Source organism: Austrofundulus limnaeus, unplaced genomic scaffold, assembly GCF_001266775.1.
Source record: "Austrofundulus limnaeus strain Quisiro unplaced genomic scaffold, Austrofundulus_limnaeus-1.0 Scaffold378, whole genome shotgun sequence".
In the NCBI taxonomy this organism is placed as follows: Eukaryota; Metazoa; Chordata; class Actinopteri; order Cyprinodontiformes; family Rivulidae; genus Austrofundulus; species Austrofundulus limnaeus.
The window spans coordinates 77,383-88,459 of NW_013952780.1; the positions used below are offsets into that span (position 1 = coordinate 77,383).

The 11,077-nt window shown below is 40.6% G+C and overlaps 2 protein-coding genes across 3 annotated transcripts in view; both read right to left on the minus strand.

The window, feature by feature from the left end:
• Positions 1 to 856, minus strand: part of LOC106528418 (plasminogen activator inhibitor 1 RNA-binding protein) — a 13,949-nt gene extending 13,093 nt beyond the window's left edge. Inside the window, exon 1 of one of the 2 annotated variants that reach the window (XM_014023584.1) lies at positions 474 to 856. In XM_014023584.1, the coding sequence (XP_013879038.1) occupies positions 474 to 729 (256 nt within the window). In that variant the 5' untranslated portion in view covers positions 730 to 856. The remainder of the gene's footprint in view (positions 1 to 473) is intronic. The other variant, XM_014023583.1, reaches the window with a different exon arrangement.
• Positions 857 to 4,761: 3,905 nt separating this feature from the next.
• The window catches only part of hsd17b7 (hydroxysteroid (17-beta) dehydrogenase 7), a 12,644-nt gene continuing 6,328 nt past the window's right edge, over positions 4,762 to 11,077 (minus strand). Inside the window, exons 3-9 of the mRNA XM_014023585.1 lie at positions 9,272 to 9,364; positions 9,035 to 9,149; positions 7,520 to 7,714; positions 7,025 to 7,129; positions 6,897 to 6,953; positions 6,370 to 6,468; positions 4,762 to 6,120 (exon numbers count right to left, since the gene is read on the minus strand). Of these exons, the coding sequence (XP_013879039.1) occupies positions 5,986 to 6,120; positions 6,370 to 6,468; positions 6,897 to 6,953; positions 7,025 to 7,129; positions 7,520 to 7,714; positions 9,035 to 9,149; positions 9,272 to 9,364 (799 nt within the window). The 3' untranslated portion in view covers positions 4,762 to 5,985. The remainder of the gene's footprint in view (positions 6,121 to 6,369; positions 6,469 to 6,896; positions 6,954 to 7,024; positions 7,130 to 7,519; positions 7,715 to 9,034; positions 9,150 to 9,271; positions 9,365 to 11,077) is intronic.

An 11,077-nucleotide genomic window follows, 5' to 3' on the forward strand; every position in this document is an offset into this window, starting at 1 on the left:
TGGATTATTTTACCTGCACAGGTGCGTTATTATTATTGGATTATTTTACCTGCACAGGTGCGTTATTATTATTGGATTATTTTACCTGCACAGGTGCGTTATTATTATTGGATTATTTTACCTGCACAGGTACATCAGCAGCTTGTTTTGCTCTGAGCTCCTGTTGCTCTACAGCAGCAGTGCTCTGTCCTGGTCCTCACCACGACCAGGGTCACCATCCCGCATGTTTCTCTACTCTTCAGGTTCTGCAAAATCCCCACCCCCGCTCCTTCCAGGTGTGTCGAGGCGACTAAAACCTGCAGGATAGTGGACCCTGGAGGACCAGAACCGGACACCGCTGCTCTACAACAACAGGCCGGGGGGCCGCGCCGACCTCACCGAGCCTCAGCCCTGCAGCTAACCGCTAACCGGAGCCGCACATGACGGAAACAAATAAAAGCTGGAGCGGGGAGTCCACGCGCTGCCGCTTTTACCTTCTTTCTTCAGCGGAACCGGCGCCTGGGCCTCCTCCTTRTTATCCAGCAGCGGGTTTTTTCTGTCCTTCTGAGACTCCTTCTTCGGCTGCTTGGCGGCTTGAGCCGCGGTCTTGGTGGAGCCAGCSGAGGCCGCCTCCTTCTTCTTGTTTTCGGCCGCTTTTAGGATCTCGAACGGGTCGGACTCGTCGTCCAATAGCTGGTCGAACCGGTTGGTCACGACGCAGCCGAAGCCTTCTTGCAGGTGTCCGGGCATGATGGCGCCCCTTCAACGGGATTCACCTCCGATTCTACGAGGCTTGATGCGACCCACTCGCTGGATGCTGCCACAAGATGGCTGGGAGAGCTGCCCCTTCTCTTCCGGTGCGAGCAACATCCGGGACATCCGGCCGCGCGCGCGCCACTCTGAGCACGCAGGAGGCTGCGTGCCATTATTTACGTTTTGATAAGAAGATTTTATTTCCCGCCATTTATAATTTTTATAATTTCTGGGTCACCTTTTCCTCCCCCTGAAATAAACCTAATCCAGAGGTTTACAGAAGGATTTGTTTATCAACACAGCAGATGCGCGCGCAACCAGATTTGACTGTGACTGTGTTTGACTTTGATCCTGGTTATCAATCAGTTGCAACACTGGGTTTGTTTTTGATAAGGGAATGACGTCATAACATGATATAAAGCTCAAAAAAGTATTTTTTTTTCATAATACCCCATTTAAGAAATAATAATAAAGAAGATAACAGAGTAAAGTTTAAGAAATGCAGTGGTTGGCAGCACTAATCTAAAAAAAATACAGCACTAACCCTGCACTAAGTCAAACAGTTGCGGATGTAGGATTTTTAAGGGGCCACAATGTGGCGAAGAATTTGTTCAACAAACACATTAGTCCTCGGTTTTGGTAAGGTGTATAAATTTAACCGGTCACATATGTTCCAACAATTGTAACATAATGTAATGTAGAGCTGAACAAGGCCAGTTGTGGGTTTTTAAATCAATTAAAAAAAAGATTTACACACKTTTTTATCTGCAGTTTTCAGCTGCATTTTCAGTTATTTTAAAAGGACAGGCTTTTCACAATTTATGTTTTGTGGTGAAATGATCCTCAAATTAAAAGTAGGTCAGCTAGAAACCAAACAGCAAATTAAATTGTGTAAAAATATAAATTGAAATGTGTGAATCCACACTTTTGACACAAGCATCGACAGTAAGAAGACAACACTGACAAGAGTTTAGGAAAAAAAAGGTTTTACTGAACATTTAAAAGAATCTTTCTGGTTTTAATATAACATTAAAAAGGCTAATAAAGTTTGTAGAGCTGCTTATCAACAAAAAGCTATCCACACCCACATATATGTTGGACCAAATCTGACATAATTAGAAATAAAACAGAAATATATAAATGGGCCAATAAATAAATACACGTAAAATGCACCAATTACATAAAAAATGAAAAATTTAGCTCGTGTTTTATWATTTAGCTGACCTTAATATTTATTTTTCCAGCTTAGTTCCAATAAATTATATATTTTAGCACATAATTTTAATTTTACTGTTTTTAAAAATGTATGTTTTTTTGTTTTTCCTTTTACTTGCATTTGTCTCTTAAGTGATTGTATGTTTTAAAATATTTTTTCCACGTCTTTATTTCCATGTGTTGTTTTTACATTACTCTGTCTCCTGTTTTTATTTTACCTTATGCATTTCTGCCTCTTTATGTAAATAACGTGGACGGTCTTTCTTGGGTCAACTTGGGAGCAGGATAAGATCTACTGTGCATGCTGGTGCTGCCTCAGTTTAGCTTGAAGTTTAGGTTTTTTTTTTTAACTTTTTTTTCGTTTTTTGTAAAAAAAAAAGCTTAAAGTTTATTTCAAAACAAAGGCACAGGTAAAAGTTTTCCTCCTTGCGTGATGTAGTATTACTTGAGTGTATTACTTAGTGTAGTAGTAAGTAGTAGRGTTTTAACAGTTCCTTATTCACTTTCAGTGTCCATCTTGTTTCAGTAGCCATCTCTCATCAGTGTCCTGGTTCCTCAACATTTGACAGAGGCCTTATTAGACCGAGTGACATCTGAGCCTGTATGGTTCTACGTTTATTCACTCTCATCATATCATGAGGTAGGCAGTTGGAATTAATGCATGGTGGATTCCACCCCAAATCCAGTATCTACAGGCTATACACCAAGCGTACAGGAGACAGAGGCCTAGTGAGCATCAGAGTCACCATCCAAGATGAAATATCCAAGTTCCAAGAATACATCAGGAAGATGGCCACAAAAGATGAAGCGCTCAGTGAATGTGTCACACAATGGAAACTGAAAGAGAAGGAGCMGAAGGAACCACCATGGGAGGAAAAACCCCTGCATGGGATCAAAAGATYGCTACAGTGGCTGATAAGACCAAATCCTACCAACAGAGGGCAGGACTGTAGGACAACAAAGAAGCACTGGTCATGGTAGCACAGGATTAGGRCCAGCATCTCACAGCAGGTGTAAGATACAAGCAGGAAAGCAATGCATGGAAGTGGCTGGTATAGTGTACAGAAACATCTGTGCAGAGTACTAACTGAAGACCAAACTGAAGATCAAAGTAGGAATCACCTCCCAAGGTAATGGAGAATGACTGAGATCCTGTGGGACTTCCAGATTCAAACAGACAAGATGGTAATGGCCAACCAACTGGACAATGTGATCGTTGATAAGCAGCAGAGGACAGCTGTTGTGATTGATGAGGCCATCCCCAATGATGGGAACATCAGGATAAAGGAACACGACAAGGTGGAGAAATACAAAGAAATACCAAGGGCTCAGGGAAGAACTTGAACGAGCTGTCGCCTCTCAGCAAGAAGCGTACAGGATTGAATCCCAGCCTCTGTGTGGAGTTTACATGTTCTGTACATGCACAGCTTGCTGGGTACTCCGGTTTCTTTGCCACAGACCAAAAACATGCATGTTAGTAACAAGTAAAAAGATTYGTAACTCTAAATTGTCCTTAGTTGAAAGAAGAGTTGGTTTAGGTGTTCCTGTGATGGACTTGAAACCTGTCCAGGGTGCCCCTCAGTTTCTCACACAGTGATTGCTGGAGATGGAGCCTGGTGACCCTCATGACTAGGGCTGCCACAAACAATTATTTTTATAATCGATTAATCACCTATTATTTTTTTCGATTAGTCAACTAATCAGATCATACGTTAATTGAATATAAAACACAGAGCTTATCACGCCAGAATGCAGATGCTATTATATAACCATTGTTAGATTTTAGCTATATGCTAACTAAAAATAATTGCTGTGGAAGGCAAGTTCTGCTCTGCAGATATTACACAGGTTTCTCTTTCATTTTCTTAAAATGATCCCACACTTTGAGCTCCGTTGTCAGGTAGCCATGATACCAGAGCCTGTCTGTATAATGTCTTGTGACGTCCACGGCCTACCCCAGTTACCACTACTGTGCATGTGTGTCAAGGACAGAAAGGCAGATGTGGCAGTGGAAGGTGTTAAAGCAGTTTGGAGAGAAAAACAAAGTAAAGAACAAAAAAAAGATTAATCGATTATTAAATTAGTCATCGATTATTTTTAATAATCGATTAGTCGTCGACTAATCGTGGCAGCCCTWCTCATGACCCGGAAAGGGAAAGCAGGTAAAGATAATGGATGTTTCTCAAGAGTGGAAATAACCAAAAAWTAAACAAATCACTATTTTACAGCATGCTAACTTGTTAACTCACGGTGAGTTGACTTGCAGCTGCAGATGGAAATAAATCCTTTGAATTAGAAAAAAAGGTAGTTTTAACACCCTTTCATACATACACTAGTAAACCTAACACCCTCAGAGGCTGTGGTTTCAGCCTCATTAATGACCCAAAGACTAATTATTCTTTTATGGAAACCCGATAAGGAGACATTGAGACACAGTAAAACCAATTCCAATGAAAAATTTAGAGTGACCTGGGCTACCTTTAATGAATATTTAAAATGCGTCAACCTATTATAGGATAACAAAAAGCTTTGTTGTTTTGATTTCAGTCAAAATCGGCAACCACGTCCTTGTTCCAGSTGTAAAAATGTTATGTTCATACAACTAATCCACTGGTCTCACCTTATCTCATTATCATTGCCTTCTTTGCTTTGTTATTTCCAGCTTTTTTGTTTACCATTTTATTTAGTTTTTGATCGTCTCTTTCTAGCAACCTGACCAGTCCTGAGCAGAGATCAGGGCATCGTCAGTAAAAGAACAGTCAGTTGGACTAGAACATGTTATACAGTACAAATGAAAAAGTACAAAAATGAAGGTGTAGTTTAAAATTATTACAAACAAGGAGAATTTTACTTTATTGAAAGTATAACAGATTTTATTTTTTAATGTAGTGAGGATACATATTAACAGGGGTGCCACCAAAGGGGTCAGGGGTGGTAATGGCCACCCTTGGAAAAAAAAAAGAAAAGATGGCCTCCACATGGCCACCCCAATAAAATAATTACTGGAGGCACTGGTGCAGTGTCTTGTAAAAGTATTTGTCCCCCTTGAACTTTTCAACCTTTTGCCACATTTCAGGCTTCAAACATAAATATATAAAATGTATTTTTTTTTGTGAAGAATCAACAAGTGAGACACAATCATGAAGTGGAACAAAATTTATTGGACATTTTAAACTTTAACAAATAAAAAACTGAATAGTGGGGCGTGCAAAATTATTTGGCCCCTTTACTTTCAGTGCAGTAAACACTCCAGAAGTTCAGTGAGGATCTCTGAATGATCCAGTGTTGTCCTAAATAATGACTGATGACGATAAACAGAATCCACCTTTGTGAAATCAAGTCTCTGTATTAATGCACCTGCTCTGTGATAGTCTCAGAGTTCTGTTTAAAGCACAGAGAGCATCATGAAGACCAAGAAACACACCAGGCAGGTCCAAGATACTGTTGTGGAGACGTTTAAAGCTGGATTTGGATACAAAAAGATTTTTATAAGTTTTTTTATTTGTTAAAAATGTTTAAAATATTCAATAAATTTAGTTCCACTTAACAATTGTGTCCCACTTGTTGATTTTTCACAAAAAAAATTAAATTTTATATCTTTATGTTTAAAGCCTAAAATGTGGCAAAAAGTTGAAAAGTTCAAGGGGGCTGAATACTTTCATAAGGCACTGTACATAATGAAACAAAACAGCAGCAGAGCCAATCTCCCCTCTGTTGTTACTTTCAGTTCTGAATAGAGAATATATTAGCTTTAAAAACATAATCGTGCAACACAAAACCTTTAAGGCACYACACGGCTATTAATACTTTTCACCAGAAGATTGAAATATAAATTTCTCTTTAATGGGAGTGAGAATGTCTAAAGAAGAAAGAACCTAAAACCATCTGATACTTCAGCCTCAAATATCCTGGATGCTGAAGGTCGAGCATCACAAAAGATCAACGTTAAGACATAGAATGAGGTAAAAGAACCATTGCATCTTCAGGAAATACAAAAAGTCCATTTTTAGAGAAACATCCTTCCATAAAGAAACACTACTATTCTACCTCTCTGAGGTTTCCCTGATTCGCCTCGTTGGCAGCTTCTCTCTCACTCTGTTTCCTTCTGATGGTTTTCTCAAGCTCCAGAAGTTTTGAATAAAAAGCCTCAGCTGTTTCATCATCAAGGTCCATCTGGAACAGAACAGTCAAATCTGAACAGGTTCACAGATCAAACTTTAACATTTAAAGTCACTTTATATTCATTCCTGTCCATTTAGAGCCAAGAAGTGATGGTACTTTAGTAGGAACCAACAAAAACAGCCAAGTAACTAAATCTCTCWGCATTTACGTCAGTTTGTGAATGTTGTCCATGTTGATTACAGCTTGTTCATTAAAATACAAATGATTACAAATTGAATCTAATACTTCACAGTTGCTCACCTGACGTGGCTCCGTGTAGTTTGTCCCAAATCCTGAGGTTAAACTGTGATACTTGGCTCTCTGATTCAGAGACTCCGGCTTTTGAAGGAACAACCAGTACTGAAAAAAAAAAAAAAAACTGAACTGGACTGCTGAAACGTTTTAAGCTTTCAGAGCTGAAATTAAAAAAAATAATAATAACACTACCACCTTTGCAGTTTAGCTCAATGGCGTCTGATCCTGATGGTCCACTATCCTGCATGTTTTACCCATCTCACTGCTCCAACACACCCGATTCAGTGATTGAATCACCTCTTCAGGTTCTGCAGAWGTTTGTTAATCACCTGTTAATTTTAATGAGGTGTGTTGGAGCAGAGAAARCTCTAAAACTGCAGGATAGTGGTCCCCAAGGACASCCCTAGTTTGGGTCAACATCGGTAAAATGAACTGTTATAGCCACTTTCATGTTTTGTAAGGTCAGTTGGCTGTGGTGGCCATCTTGAATTGGTCTGATTGGAAAAGTGCGCTAATGAAATCAGGTAACGTACCAGTGCCTCTGCTCCATTGTACGGTGTGAGTGTAAACGTGTTGGTGAAAACCCGGATCTGTTTGGAGAGAAGACGTCTTTAAATTCATTAAATCTTGTTAAGAACATACAGCAACAAATAAAACTCACCAGCCACAAGATGGGCATGAAGAGGGTCCAGAAGAAGGAGGGGAGGATCCCATAGGTCAGGTTAGTTATCACCAGACCTGGACAGGTCACYGAGGAGAACAGCCCCTGTCACATAGACAGGTGGTCTCAGATTATCACTTGTAATTCTCAATGATGGAGAATGCTTATGTCATAGTATACTCGGTGTAATTGTATTTGTTACCATTTTAGGAGCGTTTCTGGTATACACACCTAACCTCGTCTAGACCAGTAGTCACTATGGGGGTTAGGGTAACAAAGACTGGTCCCAATATGGAGGAACTCCATTTTTGGGTTGGGGGTTTAGGAGTAAGGTGTGTACTGATTTTAAGTTAGGGTAGGGCAGGTACCACTGTGGTGGTTGGGTTTAGGGTAGGGGGTCAGGGTTAGGCTATGGAAACAATTGGACATGAATGGAAGTCAACAAACGGTCCTAATAAGGATAGAAATACAAACTTGTGTGTGTGTCAGACAAACCTGCTGGTTCTTGTGTTTGTTAAGCGCCAGGCTGAGCATGTCTGAAGCGTATTTAGAAGAGCTGTAGGGCTCCTTCCCGTGTCTGTGCTGAATGTCGTCCATGCTAAAGGCCGAGCGGCTGGCGTTACTGGAGGACGTCCAGATCAACCTGGAGCTGTGACCCGGCTGACACAGCAGAGGCTCCAACTCCCTAATCTGAGAAATCAGTACGTGAGAGGCAGGCCGGCAGGAAATGACAAACACATTAAAACTAACAAAAGTGTGGACACTCTGGTGTGTAAACCTGTTGTTCTAATACCAGACTATACATGTACAAGAYAGTGGGCTTCAGAGGTACTCCCACACTAAATAATCTTATTCATCAAGTTAGAGGAAAAAWTGTTTTAATAACCCTAACACCATTACCAARACCWTCAGAAGCCACATACTGGTAGTTTAATAGAGCTCCGTCTCCATTGTCAAGTCTGTCTCTATTAGGTTCCTGTCTGTTAAGGTTCMGCTCAGGTGTAGSTGTGTCKATTTYTGGGCATGATGATGGGTGGATKGTCAYCACARGGCTTAAGCCCTTGCAGMTTTATCATTTGGTAGTCTAACCTTTTAAAAAGACAGGGATTAAGATGCACCTATGAGCAATCCAGGTGTTAGATGATCTCAGTGTATTTCCATTTAATTTGGCAGCTTATAGAACCGCCTCCAAGTCGTAAGATCTGCCACAAAGCAGGAGGCATGGTGAAAACCAAGAAACTCTCCACACAGGAGTCTAAAAATGTCCCATAACCCTCAACATCCCATTAAACCAGCTGGAACTGTAAAACCAAACTGGTCAGAGTTGAAGAAAAGATAGATGGAGTTTGAATCGTCTGGGGCAGAATTTCATCTTCCAGCAGGACAATGACACCAAATTGGAACAACCCTGTCAAAACTCKAGAACTCAGTCAAACCGAGAACCCATTTAACGAGAATTTAATGGCTGTTGGGAACAAGCAGACCCCATCTAACCCAAAGGAGCTGCAGAAGTTTGGACATAAAGAATGGACATAAATTTACCCAGACATTAGATGGACCAAGCTCATGGAGACCCTGAAGATACCTGAGCTGGAACTGTTGCAAAAAGTGTTGTTGTTGTTGTTTTCTAGAATTATTTAAAACACGTTTTTGTCTCTGTGCCCCATTTAACCTAACTATTCAGGAGTATTTTGTGTTTGTTCATTACAATCGAATGTGCAGATTAGTGTTAAAAAGCTCAACAAGCCAGCACTTAATAAAAGTTTGTTCCTATTGGAGACACAGCACCTAAAAACAGCAGTTTATTTTACTTGATATAGCTGGTTTAATAAATACAGAAAGAAACCTAACTCATGCCTAACATTAAAGTTAGAGAAAGTTTTATAAAAACAGTTTAAAACAGAATTCTGCATTTATGTCTTTCTTCCCACTCAGCTCTCCATCAGTTACACAACACTCTATATCACATTTATATATCCTTTAAAACATAATGACAAGTTTAGACAGTACCAGGAGAAAGTGACCAAACAGGTTAGTAGCAAAAACTTCCTGTAGACCATCTGAGTTGGGACTGTCCTGCTGAGTTAGGAGACCTTCTGCCGTAGCAAACATGTTGATGACGTTCCTGCAGTAGGAGACGTTACAGAAAATCAGAGACATAGTGGATGGTTGTGTGGCTATAAAGTTTCCTGTAACAAACAAATAAACTAAAAAAAGTAGATCAAGTTCTTGTTGTTGGGTTTTTACCTGGAAAAGAGACCTCTGAACAAAGCCTTGATGTCCACAGATGGATTGGGCATAATTCCTGCATTTAAATACASGAAATCAATTCTGTTGTACCTGTGAGAACAAAAAAATAAATAAATGTTGGGTGATGCCTGTTCTGAAGTGGGGTTCTGCAGAGGTCACAAAGGTGCAAGACTTCAAGGACTTAGGGTCCACTGTCCAGGAAAACAGGGAATGTGGTAAAGAGGTGAAGAAGAGAGACCAGACAGGACAGAGAAGTTTCAGGAGTGATATCAGACAAAAGAGTGGGAGTACAGTTCAAAGGAAAAGTTTACAAGAGACTCAGTGTATGGTTTGGAGACAGAGACATGGACAAAAAGATAGGAGACAGAACTGGATGTATCAGTGATGAAGATGTTGAGGTTCTTGGGAGTGACAAGGATGGAGAAGATCAGGAATGAGATCATCAGAGGGACAGACCAGTTGGAGGACTGGAAGATAAAGTTAAAGTTAAGATAAAGAGACCAGACGGTTTGGACATGTCCAGAGGAGGGACAGTGGGTATATTGGTTTGGARYTGTCCAGAGGAGGGACAGTGGGTATATTGGTTTGGACATGTCCAGAGGAGGGACAGTGTATATTGGTAGAAGGATTCTAGATAGGGGACATGGAGGTAGATGGAGTGAGGACAGAGGACACAGAGGACAGAGTGATATGGAGGAGTACTCTCTGTGGACACCCCTGAAGAGGGCACAGTCTAAAGAAGAAGTGAAGTTCTAATATCTCCATTTAAAGTGCCTGTGATATGCATATTCTTCAAATACAAAAAGTCAAGGAAAACAACTATATTTAAGAAAGTTGGAATAATACACACGATTTAACCCATTTTGTCCCATAACTGACATATTTTCTTTTGAACTTGGCTCAGTCAAAGTGAAACAGGAAGTGACATCCAAGGGGAACTCTTTAACAAAGAAAACTCTGGTTTTTGTTTATTGAAACAATATTATTTGAACTCAGACTCTTCATCTCTTTGATGGTGATTCAGAATAATCTACAGAAAGATCAGATTCTTCTCCACAGTCTGGGTTGTTTGCTGTTGTAGCAAAGCTCTGTTCACATGCAGACATTCCCCTTTGACATCACTTCCTGTTACTTCACAGGCAAATATCTCAACAACTGTTCATCTCAGCAACACAATTTTTTTTGCAATATTTTATCAATGTCCTCTTTCTAAAAATGCATTCATGTGATTACAAACATTTGATGTCACAGGCATGGGCGTGGAAGTGGGGGGAAATGTGGACCTGACTACCCAGGGCCCAAGAAGGGAGAGGGGCCCATGGAAGTCCTGATTTTATTTTTTATTTATTTTTTCAAAATGAAATGGGCCCTTCAATTAACTGGTGTAGTAATTTATTTCAAATATATTGAAAACATAAACGAAGAGAATGAACGTTATTTTACTGTCCACACCATATTGGACATTCTGGGGGGCCCCCTCTCGGAGGCGCAAAATGGTTTAGTCCGCCCGACAGCAACCAGGAAGTGTGGAACSCAGACAGCTGAAAGAGCTACGGGCAGACCRGGACAGACAGAACTGGGAGGTTTCCRYTGGTCTGCCTGCTGACTGGCTGGCCTGCTCAGCTGGTTAAAAGTTTTGGTCGCTCTACAACTTTTAAATATTAACAATTTGGTGTGGTCAATGCACCTCGTCAGAGCTGCTGCATGTCCCGGAGTCCGATACCCTCCCTCCAGCTCACTGAGACTCACACACAGTGCAGAGACACAACGTGGTGATGACTTTTCAGTGCTCCTGGAGCTGCT